Source organism: Rutidosis leptorrhynchoides, chromosome 3 (genome assembly GCF_046630445.1).
Source record: "Rutidosis leptorrhynchoides isolate AG116_Rl617_1_P2 chromosome 3, CSIRO_AGI_Rlap_v1, whole genome shotgun sequence".
NCBI lineage: Eukaryota > Viridiplantae > Streptophyta > Magnoliopsida > Asterales > Asteraceae > Rutidosis > Rutidosis leptorrhynchoides.
This window is the reverse complement of record NC_092335.1, coordinates 680,859,998-680,881,821: the sequence shown is the minus strand read 5'-3', so window position 1 is coordinate 680,881,821 and position 21,824 is coordinate 680,859,998. Positions and strand designations below refer to the sequence as shown.

At 35.9% G+C, this 21,824-nt stretch overlaps 1 protein-coding gene across 1 annotated transcript; it reads right to left on the bottom strand.

Moving 5' to 3' along the window:
- Window positions 1-3,843: 3,843 nt before the first annotated feature.
- On the bottom strand, window positions 3,844-4,515 carry LOC139902671 (uncharacterized). The gene has a single exon (XM_071885276.1). The coding sequence runs from the start codon at window positions 4,513-4,515 to the stop codon at window positions 3,844-3,846; it is 672 nt and encodes a 223-aa protein (XP_071741377.1).
- Between the last annotated feature and the right edge of the window lie 17,309 nt (window positions 4,516-21,824).

Sequence of the window (21,824 nt, the reverse complement as noted above, 5' to 3'; positions counted from 1 at the left end):
TTAACTTGTTTTTCAATCTCATCTTTTTGAAAATGAGGGTATCTATAAGGTTTTACATTTACTGGCTTAGCCTCTGGTTACAGATGGATTCTATGATTTAAGAATCTTTTGGGTGGTAACTCTTTAGGTTCAGCAAACACATCCCCAAAATATTGCAACACACTAACAATGGATGGATCCAAATTAGCTGGTAGTGGTAAGGGTTCTTTGATGACATCTAACCCCAAATCATTCAATTGTAATTCCCCCATTGACCTTTCTTCCACCCACAGCATATAATAGCTAAAAGAATAGTCAGTTCTGGACATTCTTTTAAATTGCTTTCCAGAAATAGATTCAAGTGTTTTAGTAAGAATACCTTGCAACATAATGCTTCTACCTTCTGCTATGAAACTCATAGTTTTCTTCTTGTAATTTGTGGTGACATCTCCCAAGGTTTCCATCCAAGAGAGTCCCAAGATTGCATCAGCACCATGTAAATCTATAACAAAGAACTCAGTTTCAAACTCATATTCTTGAATGGTGACACAAACTTTAGTACACTTTCCCAAACATCTCAAATGTTGACCATTCCCCACCATTACTTGAAACTGATCTGATGGTTGCAATGCCAAATTCAAGTATTTGACCATTTTTTCTTGTATGAAATTGTGGCTACTACCACTATCAATCATGAGCTGGATGCCTTTATCTTCAATATACCCCTCCATTCTCAAAGCTCTTGGATTAGCTTGGCCTAAAAGAGCATGCAGACTTATTGCAGGTTGTTCAACAGGACCCATTCTACCTTCATTTGGGTCATTTTCAACCCATGAGTTTTTTCCTGAATCTTCTTCTGAATCTGAATCTCCTTCTTCTTCAATTACCATCAAATGTAAATTTGGTTTGTTTGGACACTTATGATATCTATTCCATTTTTCATCACAAGTGTAACATTCACCCTTTGCATCTTTTCTTGCCTTCTCAGCATCAGATAACCTGTTTGTTAATCTTGGAATTCTATTATTAGCACCTCTGGAACCATATGAATCAGCACTTTTATATGCAGATGGAGTGGGTAAAATACCCTGCTGTTTATTGCTCCAATAAGAACTTCCACCTTTATCAAACAATTTATCTTCATACATTTTTGCTAAGCCTATAGCTTGACTCATAGAAAATGGTGACTTTGCTTTAACTTCTCTACGAATCTCTGGTTTTAAACCAGCAATAAAGCAACTCTTTAAGACTTTATCAGACAAATCCTTTGTTTTACAGCATAATCTCTGAAATTCAGCTTGATATTCTTTGACAGTGCCTTTTTGTGTTAATCTTGTTAACATTTCAATTGGATCTTCATAAGAAGAAGGTCTAAATTGTACCTTCAAAGCGATAACAAAATCCATCCAAGATTGAATCTGATTTGTCATCTCCAGCCATTGAAACCAATTGCTGGCCAGCCCATCCAAATGCATTGACACTAAGGTTAACTTTCGATCTTCTGAAATGTTATGAAACAGAAAGAACTTTTCAGCTTTGTAAAGCCATTCCGCTGGATCTCCTCCACCAAATCTTGGAAAATCCATAGTTAACTTCTTTGTCTTATACACTGGATCAACGTTGGGATTCATATTTTGTGTGTGAATGAAATTGTGTTGTGTTGGAGTATGATTTGCAGTGTGAGGTGTTGATTATGAAGCAATTGCGACTAATGCATTTTGGATTGGTTGTAGTGCTTGAATGAAACGCTCGGTCATACGTTCGAGCATCTCAGATTGAGAATTTGATGATTCCGCCATTGTTACTTGAGCTGGAAGCTCAATGGAAGCACCAAAATGATAAACCCTAATTCGAGTTGGGTAAACTCCAGAGAGAAATTAGAAGAGAAAACTGAATGTTGTTATTAATTGGATGCGTTTACAATTTTCAGACACAGTACTTATACAATGACTATTGAATCTCAGCCATACAAAGCTAACAACTAATTGAGCAGATTTTGCCACGTGTACAATTAACAACTAATTTGAACAGCTAAACTGCCCTGTTTCTTCTGTTATCAACTAACTTGTAATCCTTCATCTTAGCTGGTAATTTCACTTCTCTTCTTGGCCTGCCTTGAATCCTTTCTGAACTTGCTTCGTTGACTTTAGGGCTGACTTTTGTTGACTCCTGATTATGGCTATGACCAGGCCTATCAAACTACATGCTTTTCATTAGACTAAACAATATAAAAAAATGGAAAAATGAAAAAAAAAAAAAAAAGTTAGAACGCCAAATATGACCACATGTCCATAAAAACCGGCAAAATGACAACCTGTAAAGCATGAAATGACACACATCCTCCTCAAAATTGGTACATATGAGTTAGACCACAAATAACGCGGCGTTTGTCTCCTCTTTGCCCCCTACATGTCACGAGAAATGCAGACGCTTGAAATGGGGCGTTTGTATTTGGGCTTTTGTCAAAAAAAAAAAAAAAAAAAAAAAAAACGCATGAGGGTGGGAGAAGTGAGGTGAGGTGGCAGCCCATGATTTGTCCTAGATATTTTCTCTCTCCAACTTTAATTTATTTACATCTCAAATACCAATTAAATTTTAACACATTACAATCAAACTTCTTACAAAAGCCCCTATTACAACTCTCTCATTCTCATGTCACTGCTATATTCAATAAGTACACCTTATCCACTATACCTCAACATTACCATTATCAATGGCCTTAGCGAAAAGCCGCACGTTGCTCCGAGGTAGTTATTATGCACTATACAAAATTTCAATTATTATAAAAAAATAGATAGGTTCGTTAGATTTATTTATATGAAAGTATTCCTATATTGCTGAATTTGCAATATTAAAATCAAAACAAAACAAGGAAACATGACACTATTTTATATATATATATATATATATATATATATATATATATATATATATATATATATATATATATATATATATATATATATGTGTGTGTGTGTGTGTGTGTGTGTGTAAATACTAGTGTATGAGTGTGTGCGTTGGATGGTAATTAAAAAAAAAAAAATTATATATAGCTTAATAAGATTAAAACCTTCGTTACTTTATAAACTATGTCAAAGAATATAATATATAATAACAAAATTTCAATTACACCGTGTTGAAGGAAATATGTAAACGATATTAGCTCCAATTCATGTACTGGTTCTTCAGCAAGTCACATTAATTTAAGCTTAGCTATGAGTCATGCATTAAAGTATCCAATATGTTCTGACATCATCGAAATAATATCTTCTTTAGTAAAGACATTACTTTTTAAACTTTGCAGCCGTGCAATGCACGGACGTTGAAAAAAATATACATAAGCAATCTAGATAGATTACATACAATTATATTGTACCTTTATATAGTATATACAAATAACGAATGTAACTTAATTAACATGATGGTACTAAGTATAACTTCAAGCCCGTTTTAATAACTCATACGACCCTGTTTTACGAAAAACTGGTCTCAGTTTTTAAGAACATATTTAATTAAGAAATTCATCAATGCCTTTCTTAAGGAACCCGTTTTTTATTCGAGTCAAGTATCCATTATTGAGAATTTTAGACGATGAATTTATTTGGATGAAATTGTACAAGCAGACTTTTTAAATATAATTTTATTGTTATGTTAATGTTACACGTGGGAACATAGTTGCATAATTAGTTTAATGTGCAATAATTTTTTTTTTTTAAAAGCAAGGAAATTTTATTAATCACGAAAACGAATATAGACAATGAGGCCAAGCGGCCACCTCAAGTCTTTCACGAAATACAAACAATAAGAACAAAAATTACAAGGTTAGTGTAGAGATTGTACCCCACCCCGAACATTAAATGAGAACTAAGAAGATAGATACACTTTCGGATTATTCAACCAAGTTAACCAATCGAACTTCTTTTTCTTTGCACGAACAGAGATCCATTCAAAAGATTTGATTTGTATTTCATTTAGAGCCACTGGGGAGCACCATGATTTACCATGGAACACCTTGTTGTTCCGATTTTTCCAAATGAAGTACGCACAAACCCACTCGATCGCTTGCCAAATAAGCTTCCCTTCACAAGTAGTAGAAGCCGCGGTATTACCCCTTAGGATTTCGTTCAGACTTAGGTTTGTGAACGGGCCACGACCCCACCAGTTATGTACCCGTTCCCAAATTTCCATACAGAATTTACAGAAAATAAAGCAATGCTCAATTGATTCCACATCATCACCATCATCATCACAGAGAGGACATCTTACTGAATGTAAATCTATCCCCCTCTTGTTTAGTTCTGATCTAACCGGCATTCTTCTTTTAATCACACGCCACGCGAAGATTTCAATTTTTTTAGGCAGAAGATGATTGCGAAGAGTGCCTACCGAATCAGTGATGTATGCGAAAACCTTCTGATCATTGATGGAACTCATTTTTTTCACGGTATATGTGCCGTCGCTTGCTGCAGCCCAACTCCATCTGTCACGATTTTCAAACACGAACTCGAAACCTTGTAGCATCTCGGTTAGTTTCATCAGGTCACTGAAAGCCCGCCTTTCCGGTGTCCAAACTCAATTCCATTGAAGAATTAAACCCCATGTTGAACCGTGGTTTGAATCCGTCGTAGTACCCGAGTGTCTCATAACCCTACCATTAATAAGAACATCTTTCGAATCCTCCAGGTTGTAAAGTCTTGGGAAGGTAATGCTTAGCTTGTTGTCGCCGATCCAATGGTCGTTCCAAAAAGATGTTGATGAGCCATCTCCGATGCTTTTGACAAACAAGTTTTTGAAAGTAATGCTCAAGTCTTCTATCTCCGTTCCTGCCAACACAATGTTATGCCGCGTGCCTAGGGATTGTGAATGGTGTGACCCATTCATAATCTCAAGACCGCCACACGAACCATAAATACTACGAATAACTTTGACCAAAAAAGAATTGGTTTCGGTTTTAAACCTCCACCACCATTTGCACAATAACGCAATATTTTTTGTGTTTAAAGACCCAATGTTTAACCCGCCCTTATCGTATGAACATAAGAAATTTTCCCATTTGACCCAAGACATTTTAGAACCCGAACCCGACCCACCCCAAAAGAAAGAACGACGTAACCTCTCAAGTTTTTTAATCACACAAGACGGTGCACGGAAGAGCGAGAAGTAGTACAACAAAAGGCTAGTAAGGACCGACTTGATAAGAACCAAACGACCCCCAAATGACATCGTACACATTTTCCATCCCGATAACCTATTTTGGATTTTGGTGATAACCGGTTCCCAATCTTTTGCTTTTTTCATTTTCGAACCCACCGGCAAACCAAGGTATGTGAAGGGCAATTTTCCCACTTGACAACCCAAGTCATTAGCCACCACCGAGACTTCATCCTCACTAACTCTAATACCCTACAAATAACTCTTATGAAAGTTGACTTTTAATCCGGACGCTCACTCAAAGCATTTTAGAAGCTTAAGTAGGTTAATTACATTACCCCTACTCCATTCACCAACGAAAATGGTGTCATCCGCGTATTGGAGATGCGAGATCGGAACCTTGTCATTGCCTACTTCTATCCCCATGAAAAGCTTTTTTTTCCAATGCCGCTTTTGTTAAGAGGTTAAGCCCTTCCGCCACTATAATGAAAAGAAAAGGTGACAACGGATCTCCTTGTCAAACTCCCCTTTGGAACATCAATTCCTTAGTAGGTGACCCATTTACAAGAATAGAAATAGAAGCTGAGCTTAGACACGCAAAAATCCATTTTCTCCATTTATCCCCGAACCCCATATTCTTCATTACGTCCATGAGAAACTCATAATTTAGACTATCGAATGCTTTTTCAAAGTCCACTTTAAATAACAAGCCTTTATTTCATGAACGCTTCAAGAAATCGATGCTTTCATTAACAATCAACACACCGTCTAGAATAAATCTATTTTTCACAAAAGCACTTTGCTCCGAACCCACAAGAGAAGGAAGAACCTTCCTTAGCCTCTTAGATAGTAATTTAGAAACAATTTTATAATAGCTACCGATGAGGCTATTTGGACGAAAGTCCTTCAAACCTTGTGGGTCATTCCTCTTAGGCACCAATGTTACAAAAGACGCATTACACCCTCTTGATAATTCTGCATTTTCCCAAAACCAAGACAAGGACTCGCAAAGATCGCTTTTAATAAGATCCCAATATTTTTGAAAAATCTCATATTGAAGCCGTCGCGACCCGGGGCTTTAGTGCTACCACAATCTAATATGGCCTCGTGTATTTCATCAATACTAAAAGTCACTTCCAAGGCAGAAGCTTCGTCATGACTGAGTACCGGATACACAAGATCTTCAAGACAAGGCCTCGAGATCTCAGGTTCTTGAAAAGTTGCCTTGAAATGATCATGAATTGCGGTTTTAATTTGGACCGGGTCTATTGAAATGTCCCGTTCTTATTGATTAAAAACGTTCCATATTAATTGATTTCGTTGCGAGGTTTTGACCTCTATATGAGACGTTTTTCAAAGACTGCATTCATTTTTAAAACAAACCATAACCTTTATTTCATAAATAAAGGTTTAAAAAGCTTTACGTAGATTATCAAATAATGATAATCTAAAATATCCTGTTTACACACGACCATTACATAATGGTTTACAATACAAATATGTTACATCGAATTCAGTTTCTTGAATGCAGTTTTTACACAATATCATACAAACATGGACTCCAAATCTTGTCCTTATTTTAGTATGCAACAGCGGAAGCTCTTAATATTCACCTGAGAATAAACATGCTTTAAACGTCAACAAAAATGTTGGTGAGTTATAGGTTTAACCTATATATATCAAATCGTAACAATAGACCACAAGATTTCATATTTCAATACACATCCCATACAATGAGATAAAAATCATTCATATGGTGAACACCTGGTAACCGAAAATAACAAGATGCATATATAAGAATATCCCCATCATTCCGGGACACCCTTCGGATATGATATAAATTTCGAAGTACTAAAGCATCCGGTACTTTGGATGGGGTTTGTTAGGCCCAATAGATCTATCTTTAGGATTCGCGTCAATTAGGGTGTCTGTTCCCTAATTCTTAGATTACCAGACTTAATAAAAAGGGGCATATTCGATTTCGATAATTCAACCATAGAATGTAGTTTCACGTACTTGTGTCTATTTTGTAAATCATTTATAAAACCTGCATGTATTCTCATCCCAAAAATATTAGATTTTAAAAGTGGGACTATAACTCACTTTCACAGATTTTTACTTCGTCGGGAAGTAAGACTTGGCCACTGGTTGATTCACGAACCTATAACAATATATACATATATATCAAAGTATGTTCAAAAATATATTTACAACACTTTTAATATATTTTGATGTTTTTAGTTTATTAAGTCAGCTGTCCTCGTTAGTAACCTACAACTAGTTGTCCACAGTTAGATGTACAGAAATAAATCGATAAATATTATCTTGAATCAATCCACGACCCAGTGTATACGTATCTCAGTATTGATCACAACTCAAACTATATATATTTTGGAATCAACCTCAACCCTGTATAGCTAACTCCAACATTCACATATAGAGTGTCTATGGTTGTTCCGAAATATATATAGATGTGTCGACATGATAGGTCGAAACATTGTATACGTGTCTATGGTATCTCAAGATTACATAATATACAATACAAGTTGATTAAGTTATGGTTGGAATAGATTTGTTACCAATTTTCACGTAGCTAAAATGAGAAAAATTATCCAACTTGTTTTACCCATAACTTCTTCATTTTAAATCCGTTTTGAGTGAATCAAATTGCTATGGTTTCATATTGAACTCTATTTTATGAATCTAAACAGAAAAGTATAGGTTTATAGTCGGAAAAATAAGTTACAAGTCGTTTTTGTAAAGGTAGTCATTTCAGTCGAAAGAACGACGTCTAGATGACCATTTTAGAAAACATACTTCCACTTTGAGTTTAACCATAATTTTTGGATATAGTTTCATGTTCATAATAAAAATCATTTTCTCAGAATAACAACTTTTAAATCAAAGTTTATCATAGTTTTTAATTAACTAACCCAAAACAGCCCGCGGTGTTACTACGACGGCGTAAATCCGGTTTTACGGTGTTTTTCGTGTTTCCAGGTTTTAAATCATTAAGTTAGCATATCATATAGATATAGAACATGTGTTTAGTTGATTTTAAAAGTCAAGTTAGAAGGATTAACTTTTGTTTGCGAACAAGTTTAGAATTAACTAAACTATGTTCTAGTGATTACAAGTTTAAACCTTCGAATAAGATAGCTTTATATGTATGAATCGAATGATGTTATGAACATCATTACTACCTTAAGTTCCTTGGATAAACCTACTGGAAAAGAGAAAAATGGATCTAGCTTCAATGGATCCTTGGATGGCTCGAAGTTCTTGAAGCAGAATCATGACACGAAAACAAGTTCAAGTAAGATCATCACTTGAAATAAGATTGTTATAGTTATAGAAATTGAACCAAAGTTTGAATATGATTATTACCTTGTATTAGAATGATAACCTACTGTAAGAAATAAAGATTTCTTGAGGTTGGATGATCACCTTACAAGATTGGAAGTGAGCTAGCAAACTTGAAAGTATTCTTGATTTTATGAAACTAGAACTTTTGGAATTTATGAAGAACACTTAGAACTTGAAGATAGAACTTGAGAGAGATCAATTAGATGAAGAAAATTGAAGAATGAAAGTGTTTGTAGGTGTTTTTGGTCGTTGGTGTATGGATTAGATATAAAGGATATGTAATTTTGTTTTCATGTAAATAAGTCATGAATGATTACTCATATTTTTGTAATTTTATGAGATATTTCATGCTAGTTGCCAAATGATGGTTCCCACATGTGTTAGGTGACTCACATGGGCTGCTAAGAGCTGATCATTGGAGTGTATATACCAATAGTACATACATCTAAAAGCTGTGTATTGTACGAGTACGAATACGGGTGCATACGAGTAGAATTGTTGATGAAACTGAACGAGGATGTAATTGTAAGCATTTTTGTTAAGTAGAAGTATTTTGATAAGTGTATTGAAGTCTTTCAAAAGTGTATAAATACATATTAAAACACTACATGTATATACATTTTAACTGAGTCGTTAAGTCATCGTTAGTCGTTACATGTAAGTGTTGTTTTGAAACCTTTAGGTTAACGATCTTGTTAAATGTTGTTAACCCAATGTTTATAATATCAAATGAGATTTTAAATTATTATATTATCATGATATTATCATGTATGAATATCTCTTAATATGATATATATACATTAAATGTCTTTACAACGATAATCGTTACATATATGTCTCGTTTAAAAATCATTAAGTTAGTAGTCTTGTTTTTACATATGTAGTTCATTGTTAATATACTTAATGATATGTTTACTTATCATAGTATCATGTTAACTATATATATATCCATATATATGTCATCATATAGTTTTTACAAGTTTTAACGTTCGTGAATCACCGGTCAACTTGGGTGGTCAATTGTCTATATGAAACATATTTCAATTAATCAAGTCTTAACAAGTTTGATTGCTTAACATGTTGGAAACATTTAATCATGTAAATATCAATCTCAATTAATATATATAAACATGGAAAAGTTCGGGTCACTACAGTACCTACCCGTTAAATAAATTTCGTCCCGAAATTTTAAGCTGTTGAAGGTGTTGACGAATCTTCTGGAAATAGATGCGGGTATTTCTTCTTCATCTGATCTTCACGTTCCCAGGTGAACTCGGGTCCTCTACGAGCATTCCATCGAACCTTAACAATTGGTATCTTGTTTTGCTTAAGTCTTTTAACCTCACGATCCATTATTTCGACGGGTTCTTCGATGAATTGAAGTTTTTCGTTGATTTGGATTTCATCTAACGGAATAGTGAGATCTTCTTTAGCAAAACATTTCTTTAAATTCGAGACGTGGAAAGTGTTATGTACAGCCGCGAGTTGTTGAGGTAACTCTAGTCGGTAAGCTACTGGTCCGACACGATCAATAATCTTGAATGGTCCAATATACCTTGGATTTAATTTCCCTCGTTTACCAAATCGAACAACGCCTTTCCAAGGTGCAACTTTAAGCATGACCATCTCTCCAATTTCAAATTCTATATCTTTTCTTTTAATGTCAGCGTAGCTCTTTTGTCGACTTTGGGCGGTTTTCAACCGTTGTTGAATTTGGATGATCTTCTCGGTAGTTTCTTGTATAATCTCCGGACCCGTAATCTGTCTATCCCCCACTTCACTCCAACAAATTGGAGACCTGCACTTTCTACCATAAAGTGCTTCAAACGGCGCCATCTCAATGCTTGAATGGTAGCTGTTGTTGTAGGAAAATTCTGCTAACGGTAGATGTCGATCCCAACTGTTTCCGAAATCAATAACACATGCTCGTAGCATGTCTTCAAGCGTTTGTATCGTCCTTTCGCTCTGCCCATCAGTTTGTGGATGATAGGCAGTACTCATGTCTAGACGAGTTCCTAATGCTTGCTGTAATGTCTGCCAGAATCTTGAAATAAATCTGCCATCCCTATCAGAGATAATAGAGATTGGTATTCCATGTCTGGAGACGACTTCCTTCAAATACAGTCGTGCTAACTTCTCCATCTTGTCATCTTCTCTTATTGGTAGGAAGTGTGCTGATTTGGTGAGACGATCAACTATTACCCAAATAGTATCAAAACCACTTGCAGTCCTTGGCAATTTAGTGATGAAATCCATGGTAATGTTTTCCCATTTCCATTCCAGGATTTTGGGTTGTTGAAGTAGACCTGATGGTTTTTGATGCTCAGCTTTGACCTTAGAACACGTCAAACATTCTCCTACGTATTTAGCAACATCGGCTTTCATACCCGGCCACCAAAAATGTTTCTTGAGATCCTTGTACATCTTCCCCGTTCCAGGATGTATTGAGTATCTGGTTTTATGAGCTTCTCTAAGTACCATTTCTCTCATATCTCCAAATTTTGGTACCCAAATCCTTTCAGCCCTATACCGGGTTCCGTCTTCCCGAATATTAAGATGCTTCTCCGATCCTTTGGGTATTTCATCCTTTAAATTTCCCTCTTTTAAAACTCCTTGTTGCGCCTCCTTTATTTGAGTAGTAATGTTATTATGAATCATTATATTCATAGATTTTACTCGAATGGGTTCTCTGTCCTTCCTGCTCAAGGCATCGGCTACCACATTTGCCTTCCCCGGGTGGTAACGAATCTCAAAGTCGTAATCATTCAATAATTCAATCCACCTACGCTGCCTCATATTCAGTTGTTTCTGATTAAATATGTGTTGAAGACTTTTGTGGTCGGTATATATAATACTTTTGACCCCATATAAGTAGTGCCTCCAAGTCTTTAATGCAAAAACAACCGCGCCTAATTCCAAATCATGCGTCGTATAATTTTGTTCGTGAATCTTCAATTGTCTAGACGCATAAGCAATCACCTTCGTTCGTTGCATTAATACACAACCGAGACCTTGCTTTGATGCATCACAATAAATCACAAAATCATCATTCCCTTCAGGCAATGACAATATAGGTGCCGTAGTTAGCTTTTTCTTCAATAACTGAAACGCTTTCTCTTGTTCATCATTCCATTCAAATTTCTTCCCTTTATGCGTTAATGCAGTCAAGGGTTTTGCTATTCTGGAAAAGTCTTGGATGAACCTTCTGTAGTAACCAGCTAGTCCTAAAAACTGGCGTATGTGTTTCGGAGTTTTCGGGGTTTCCCACTTTTCAACAGTTTCTATCTTTGCCGGATCCACCTTAATACCTTCTTTGTTCACTATGTGACCGAGGAATTGAACTTCTTCCAACCAAAATGCACACTTTGAAAACTTAGCGTACAATTCTTCCTTCCTCAATACTTCTAACACCTTTCTCAAATGTTCACCGTGTTCTTGGTCATTCTTTGAGTAAATAAGTATGTCATCAATGAAAACAATGACAAACTTGTCAAGGTATGGTCCACACACTCGGTTCATAAGGTCCATGAACACAGCTGGTGCATTAGTTAAACCAAACGGCATGACCATAAACTCGTAATGACCGTAACGTGTTCTGAAAGCAGTCTTTGGAATATCATCTTCTTTCACCCGCATTTGATGATACCCGGAACGTAAGTCAATCTTTGAATAAACAGACGAGCCTTGTAGTTGATCAAATAAGTCGTCGATTCTCGGTAGTGGGTAGCGGTTCTTGATGGTAAGTTTGTTCAACTCTCGGTAGTCGATACACAACCTGAATGTACCATCTTTCTTCTTGACAAACAAAACAGGAGCTCCCCACGGTGATGTGCTTGGTCGAATGAAACCACGCTCTAAAAGTTCTTGTAATTGGCTTTGCAGTTCTTTCATCTCGCTGGGTGCGAGTCTGTAAGGAGCACGAGCTATTGGTGCAGCTCCTGGTACAAGATCTATTTGAAATTCAACGGATCGATGTGGGGGTAATCCCGGTAATTCTTTCGGAAATACATCGGGAAATTCTTTTGCAATGGGAACATCATTGATGCTCTTTTCTTCAGTTTGTACTTTCTCGACGTGTGCTAGAATAGCATAGCAACCTTTTCTTATTAGTTTTTGTGCCTTCAAATTACTAATAAGATGTAGCTTCGTGTTGCCCTTTTCTCCGTACACCATTAAGGGTTTTCCTTTTTCTCGTATAATGCGAATTGCATTTTTGTAACAAACGATCTCCGCTTTCACTTCTTTCAACCAGTCCATACCGATTATCACATCAAAACTCCCTAACTCTACTGGTATCAAATCAATCTTAAATGTTTCGCTAACCAGTTTAATTTCTCGATTCCGACATATATTATCTGCTGAAATTAATTTACCATTTGCTAATTCGAGTAAAAATTTACTATCCAAAGGCGTCAATGGACAACTTAATTTAGCACAAAAATCTCTACTCATATAGCTTCTATCCGCACCCGAATCAAATAAAATGTAAGCAGATTTATTGTCAATAAGAAACGTACCCGTAACAAGCTCCGGGTCTTCCTGTGCCTCTACCGCATTAATATTGAAAACTCTTCCACGGCCTTGTCCATTCGTGTTCTCCTGGTTCGGGCAATTTCTAATAATGTGGCCTGGTTTTCCACATTTATAACAAACTACATTGGCATAACTTGCTCCGACACTACTTGCTCCGCCATTACTCGTTCCGACACCATTTGTTCCTTTCGTTCTATTAACCCCTGGTCCGTAGACCTCACACTTCGCCGCGCTATGACCATTTCTTTTACACTTGTTGCAAAATTTGGTGCAGAACCCCGAGTGATTCTTTTCACACCTTTGGCATAGTTGCTTCTGATTGTTGTTGTTGTTGCGGTTATTATTGTTGTTGGGATAATTGTTGTAGTTGCTGTTGTTGTTGTTGTTGTTGGGCCGTTTGTTGTAGTTGCGATTGATGTTGCGATTGTTGGGATAATTGTTGCGATTATTGTTGTAATTGCTGTTGTTGTTGTATTGGTGATTCTTATCACCATTTTCCTCCCACTTTCTTTTGACTTGCTTCACATTGGCCTCTTCAGCAGTCTGTTCTTTAATTCTTTCTTCAATCTGGTTCACTAGTTTGTGAGCCATTCTACATGCCTGTTGTATGGAGGCGGGCTCGTGTGAACTTATATCTTCTTGGATTCTTTCCGGTAATCCTTTCACAAACGCGTCGATCTTCTCTTCCTCATCTTCGAATGCTCCCGGACACAATAGGCACAATTCTGTGAATCGTCTTTCGTACGTGGTAATATCAAATCCTTGGGTTCGTAACCCTCTAAGTTCTGTCTTGAGCTTATTGACCTCGGTTCTGGGACGGTACTTCTCGTTCATCAAGTGCTTGAATGCTGACCACGGTAGTGCGTACGCATCATCTTGTCCCACTTGCTCTAGATAGGTATTCCACCATGTTAACGCAGAACCTGTAAAGGTATGCGTAGCGTACTTCACTTTGTCCTCTTCAGTACACTTACTTATGGCAAACACCGATTCAACCTTCTCGGTCCACCGTTTCAATCCGATCGGTCCTTCGGTTCCATCAAATTCCAAAGGTTTGCAGGCAGTGAATTCTTTGTAGGTGCATCCTACACGATTTCCTGTACTGCTAGATCCAAGGTTATTGTTGGTATGTAGCGCAGCCTGTACTGCGGCTATGTTTGAAGCTAGAAAAGTACGAAATTCCTCTTCATTCATATTCACGGTGTGTCGAGTAGTCGGTGCCATTTCCTTCAAAATAGTTAAATGGAACAAGTTAATCATACAGAATATTAAGAGTAGTTAATAGTATTTCGTAGCATAATATGAACTCATTTATAAAAGCTTTTTCTTCATATTAGCGTTTTATAAGTTTAAATTCGGGTAGTACCTACCCGTTAAGTTCATACTTAGTAGCTAATATACAATTCAACTACTACAATTCTATATGAAAAACTGATTGTAATAATATTTCGCGTTCAAACTTTTATACAATATTTTACAAACTTACAATACCGCTTATTTTACATAAAGCATGAAATATAGCACACAATAACTTTGATACAAGATAGTTGTGAAGACAATTCTAGCTAGTACACAAGTCGTTCGGCAAAGGCAATAAAGACACGTAATTCATACGTCCAGAAACAAGTCATGCATTCTGGTTTTACTAGGACTACTTCCCATCCTTGGTCTTGTGCAACATAACCGTTATGGCCGTTGATAAGACAGCGTGTTGTAACGTCATCAAAGGGACGAGGGTTACGTAATGTCCAACAGTCCCGTAATAATCTAAAAACCTCATTTCTTACCCCAATTACCGACTCCGTCACTTGTGGAAACGTTTTGTTTAATAGTTGTAGCCCGATGTTCTTGTTCTCACTTTGGTGAGAAACGAACATTACTAATCCGTAAGCATAACATGCTTCTTTATGTTGCATGTTAGCCGCTTTTTCTAAATCACGAAGTCCAATATTCGGATATATTGAGTCAAAATAATTTCTTAACCCGTTGCGTAAAATAGCATTTGGGTTCCCCGCAATATATGCGTCAAAGTAAACACATCGTAACTTATGGGTTTCCCAATGTGATATCCCCCATCTTTCAAACGAAAGTCTCTTATAAACCAAGACATTCTTGGAACGTTCTTCGAATGTCTTACAAACTGATCTCGCCTTAAATAGTTGTGCCGAAGAATTCTGGCCGACTCTAGACAAGATTTCATCAATCATGTCTCCGGGTAGGTCTCTTAAAATATTGGGTTGTCTATCCATTTTGTGTTTTTAAACTGTAAAATAGACAAGAGTTAGTTTCATAAAAAAAATACTTATTAATACAAGCAATTTTTACATATATCATAAAGCATAAGAACACTATATTACATATATTACACCACACGAATACAACTATCTTATTCCGACTCGCTCGTTTCTTCTTCTTCGGTTTTGGTTCGTTTTGCCAAGTTTCTAGGGATATATGATGTTCCCCTAATACGAGCCGTCGTTGTCCACATTGGTTTAGAAAAACCTGGTGGTTTAGAGGTTCCCGGGTCATTGTTACAACTTAAGGACTTCGGGGGTTGACGATACATATAAAGTTCATCGGGGTTGGAATTAGATTTCTCTATTTTTATGCCCTTTCTCTTATTATTTTCTTTTGCCTTTTTAAATTCAGTTGGGGTAATTTCTATAACATCATCGGAATTCTCGTCGGAATCCGATTCATCGGAGAATTGGTAATCCTCCCAATATTTTGCTTCCTTGGCGGAAACACCATTGACCATAATTAACTTTGGTCGGTTGGTTGAGGATTTTCTTTTACTTAACCGTTTTATTATTTCCCCCACCGGTTCTATTTCTTCATCCGGTTCCGATTCTTCTTCCGGTTCCGATTCTTCTTCCGGTTCCGACTCTTCTTCCGGTTCCTCTTCGGGAACTTGTGAATCAGTCCACAAATCATTCCAATTTACATTTGACTCTTCATTATTATTAGGTGAGTCAATGGGACTTGTTCTAGAGGTAGACATCTATCACATAATATCAAACACGTTAAGAGATTAATATATCACATAATATTCATATGTTAAAAATATATAGTTTCCAACAAAAATGTTAAGCAATCATTTTTAAAGAAAACACGGTCGAAGTCCAGACTCACTAATGCATCCTAACAAACTCGATAAGACACACTAATGCAAATTTTCTGGTTCTCTAAGACCAACGCTCGGATACCAACTGAAATGTCCCGTTCTTATTGATTAAAAACGTTCCATATTAATTGATTTCGTTGCGAGGTTTTGACCTCTATATGAGACGTTTTTCAAAGACTGCATTCATTTTTAAAACAAACCATAACCTTTATTTCATAAATAAAGGTTTAAAAAGCTTTACGTAGATTATCAAATAATGATAATCTAAAATATCCTGTTTACACACGACCATTACATAATGGTTTACAATACAAATATGTTACATCGAATTCAGTTTCTTGAATGCAGTTTTTACACAATATCATACAAACATGGACTCCAAATCTTGTCCTTATTTTAGTATGCAACAGCGGAAGCTCTTAATATTCACCTGAGAATAAACATGCTTTAAACGTCAACAAAAATGTTGGTGAGTTATAGGTTTAACCTATATATATCAAATCGTAACAATAGACCACAAGATTTCATATTTCAATACACATCCCATACATAGAGATAAAAATCATTCATATGGTGAACACCTGGTAACCGACAATAACAAGATGCATATATAAGAATATCCCCATCATTCCGGGACACCCTTCGGATATGATATAAATTTCGAAGTACTAAAGCATCCGGTACTTTGGATGGGGTTTGTTAGGCCCAATAGATCTATCTTTAGGATTCGCGTCAATTAGGGTGTCTGTTCCCTAATTCTTAGATTACCAGACTTAATAAAAAGGGGCATATTCGATTTCGATAATTCAACCATAGAATGTAGTTTCACGTACTTGTGTCTATTTTGTAAATCATTTATAAAACCTGCATGTATTCTCATCCCAAAAATATTAGATTTTAAAAGTGGGACTATAACTCACTTTCACAGATTTTTACTTCGTCGGGAAGTAAGACTTGGCCACTGGTTGATTCACGAACCTATAACAATATATACATATATATCAAAGTATGTTCAAAAATATATTTACAACACTTTTAATATATTTTGATGTTTTTAGTTTATTAAGTCAGCTGTCCTCGTTAGTAACCTACAACTAGTTGTCCACAGTTAGATGTACAGAAATAAATCGATAAATATTATCTTGAATCAATCCACGACCCAGTGTATACGTATCTCAGTATTGATCACAACTCAAACTATATATATTTTGGAATCAACCTCAACCCTGTATAGCTAACTCCAACATTCACATATAGAGTGTCTATGGTTGTTCCGAAATATATATAGATGTGTCGACATGATAGGTCGAAACATTGTATACGTGTCTATGGTATCTCAAGATTACATAATATACAATACAAGTTGATTAAGTTATGGTTGGAATAGATTTGTTACCAATTTTCACGTAGCTAAAATGAGAAAAATTATCCAATCTTGTTTTACCCATAACTTCTTCATTTTAAATCCGTTTTGAGTGAATCAAATTGCTATGGTTTCATATTGAACTCTATTTTATGAATCTAAACAGAAAAGTATAGGTTTATAGTCGGAAAAATAAGTTACAAGTCGTTTTTGTAAAGGTAGTCATTTCAGTCGAAAGAACGACGTCTAGATGACCATTTTAGAAAACATACTTCCACTTTGAGTTTAACCATAATTTTTGGATATAGTTTCATGTTCATAATAAAAATCATTTTCTCAGAATAACAACTTTTAAATCAAAGTTTATCATAGTTTTTAATTAACTAACCCAAAACAGCCCGCGGTGTTACTACGACGGCGTAAATCCGGTTTTACGGTGTTTTTCGTGTTTCCAGGTTTTAAATCATTAAGTTAGCATATCATATAGATATAGAACATGTGTTTAGTTGATTTTAAAAGTCAAGTTAGAAGGATTAACTTTTGTTTACGAACAAGTTTAGAATTAACTAAACTATGTTCTAGTGATTACAAGTTTAAACCTTCGAATAAGATAGCTTTATATGTATGAATCGAATGATGTTATGAACATCATTACTACCTTAAGTTCCTTGGATAAACCTACTGGAAAAGAGAAAAATGGATCTAGCTTCAATGGATCCTTGGATGGCTCGAAGTTCTTGAAGCAGAATCATGACACGAAAACAAGTTCAAGTAAGATCATCACTTGAAATAAGATTGTTATAGTTATAGAAATTGAACCAAAGTTTGAATATGATTATTACCTTGTATTAGAATGATAACCTACTGTAAGAAACAAAGATTTCTTGAGGTTGGATGATCACCTTACAAGATTGGAAGTGAGCTAGCAAACTTGAAAGTATTCTTGATTTTATGAAACTAGAACTTTTGGAATTTATGAAGAACACTTAGAACTTGAAGATAGAACTTGAGAGAGATCAATTAGATGAAGAAAATTGAAGAATGAAAGTGTTTGTAGGTGTTTTTGGTCGTTGGTGTATGGATTAGATATAAAGGATATGTAATTTTGTTTTCATGTAAATAAGTCATGAATGATTACTCATATTTTTGTAATTTTATGAGATATTTCATGCTAGTTGCCAAATGATGGTTCCCACATGTGTTAGGTGACTCACATGGGCTGCTAAGAGCTGATCATTGGAGTGTATATACCAATAGTACATACATCTAAAAGCTGTGTATTGTACGAGTACGAATACGGGTGCATACGAGTAGAATTGTTGATGAAACTGAACGAGGATGTAATTGTAAGCATTTTTGTTAAGTAGAAGTATTTTGATAAGTGTATTGAAGTCTTTCAAAAGTGTATAAATACATATTAAAACACTACATGTATATACATTTTAACTGAGTCGTTAAGTCATCGTTAGTCGTTACATGTAAGTGTTGTTTTGAAACCTTTAGGTTAACGATCTTGTTAAATGTTGTTAACCCAATGTTTATAATATCAAATGAGATTTTAAATTATTATATTATCATGATATTATCATGTATGAATATCTCTTAATATGATATATATACATTAAATGTCTTTACAACGATAATCGTTACATATATGTCTCGTTTAAAAATCATTAAGTTAGTAGTCTTGTTTTTACATATGTAGTTCATTGTTAATATACTTAATGATATGTTTACTTATCATAGTATCATGTTAACTATATATATATCCATATATATGTCATCATATAGTTTTTACAAGTTTTAACGTTCATGAATCACCGGTCAACTTGGGTGGTCAATTGTCTATATGAAACATATTTCAATTAATCAAGTCTTAACAAGTTTGATTGCTTAACATGTTGGAAACATTTAATCATGTAAATATCAATCTCAATTAATATATATAAACATGGAAAAGTTCGGGTCACTACATCTATGTTCCACACACCATTGATAGTTAATCCCCTGATGTTGCATTTGTTGCGATTGTTCCGGATGACTGAGTGAAAAAACTTTGAGTTTTCGTCACCATGAAGATTCCACCGTACCCTAGCCTTTTGACGCAACATGTTGGTTCTAGTTCTTTCTTTGTCTAACCACTGCTTACGCGAATTTTTCCAAAGTAGGAGTTCTGAGTCATCGAGAGCACATGTTTCTGCCTCTAATTCCAAATCTAATGTGGTAGACTTTAGAACCGCAATTTCCCCTTCAATTGAGTAATATTTGTTTCGACTCCAATCCTTTAAGGCGTTTTTCACATTCTTAAGTCTATTGCGAAATACACAATCTTTCCTTGAAATCATTGGTACTGAGCTAATCCACGCACTAACAATAACATCACTAATATCTTCCTCGTTGAGCCAAGCGTCAAAAATTTTGAACGGTTTCGGCCCAAAGTTTCGATCATCATCTTTTAACATAATGGGGCAATGATCCGATAAATCTCTGTCCATAACTAATGCTGAGAGACAACACCAAGTTGATAGGAAATCACTAGTGACAAGAAAATGATCAAGCTTACTATATTTAAGCCCGTCGTCGCTTACCCGAGTGAAATTCCTACCACCTAAAGGCGTATTAATTAGGCCCGAGCATGAGATGAAATCATTGAATCTTTTGGCACGATATTCAATAAAGTCACAGTTAAGTCTTTCAGAACTATACCTCACTTCATTGAAGTCACCGCATAATACACACGCTTCATTGCAATTAGTCACCAACCTCTCAAGATTTAACTAGAGACTTTGTTTACCGATGTTGTCGTGAGGCCCATAGACATTTACAATGTTCAACTTTACCCCCATTGTCCCTCCACGTACCTCTAACCCCGATTACACAATCAAATTTAATAACACTATCAGCTTCAAAAACACTAGTGTCCCAAATAAGAAGTTGCCCACCACTTTTCCCCACTTTTTCTTTTTGTATGAATTCACATCTGTTAGATCCCCATAAACGACTGATCCAATTAAAGTCGATACTCCTGAGCTTGGTTTCCTGTAAAGCTAAAAAAGACAGTGTTTTCTTATAACACAACCCTTTGACCCACCCGAATTTATCCACACGATTACTTTCCCCGAAACCCCTAACATTTAGAGAGATGATCTTCATTAAAAACAAAGTAAACTGCGAGAATGACAGAAGAAAAAAACTTATAAATTGGAAGCTTTTTGCTTCCACTTTAACCCCAGCTTGCTCCCGTATTCTTTAACCGAATTGGGATTGATAAAGGCATCCGAGGGATTACCGGGTTGAGAAACAGCCGCCTTGCCTTTCGATTGTCCAATTGTCAAAATCACTGGATTGGCTGCACAAGAAGAACAAGTAGAGATAATTGGTTTATTATCCACCTTAGGTTTCCTCGCTGCCCCCTTCAAATTCAACATTCTAGAAGAAGATTTCCACTTTCTTATATTCGTCCAACAACAATCTTTTCTAGCTTGTACACTCGTAAACCCATCACTGAGATTTTTAGTTTTGGAGCTTGCTTTCTGCTTCAGACTCCCTTTTTTATTCGGTGGACTTGTTTTATTTCTAAGTTTGGGCTTAGGGGTGTTGCAATTCTCCTTCTGGCCCACATTCTCACAAAAAGAATCATTATCACAATTAGGGCCCAAGTTGCTATATCCATTATCTTCATCAGAGTCCATACTGCCATCCAACATGGATTTAGGCCCACTATTATCTGCAACCGAGTGAGTTGCACCCATATCCGGATCCAGTCCACTAGTATCGACTTTCGGGCCCAAAACATTTGGGCTTCCATCACTTAGCCCATTAGTCTTTTCGTTGTTGGTTATATGATGTGTATCTACGCAATTAATACGTGCTGTATCCTTTTTTCTTGGAGAAAAAGAACCGCCGTCAACTATCTTGGAACTCCCCAAAACATCGAATGGTTGCTTGGCATGCAGCATGTTATCATTAATTTCTTGGAAAAGATTCCTAATGCCCAATCCACTCGACCCTTCATCTTCATCTTCGACCACCGTGTTTATGCCGGAAAACCCAAACGGACCGCCAACTTGACCAGAACCACATCCATGATCATCCTTTTTTCGGTTTTCATTGCTATTGGAATTCGAATACTAACAGTTCTAGTTATTCACGCACTCAATAGGGTCCTCATCATCTTCAGAGTTATAATCTGATATGAGATCATCATCTTCTTTGTCATAGGTGTCATCAACAAAATCAGTGACTTCTTCGTCTGACTCACTGCTCTTATCCCCTTCATCTGAAACACTACAAACAGCTTCATCTAAA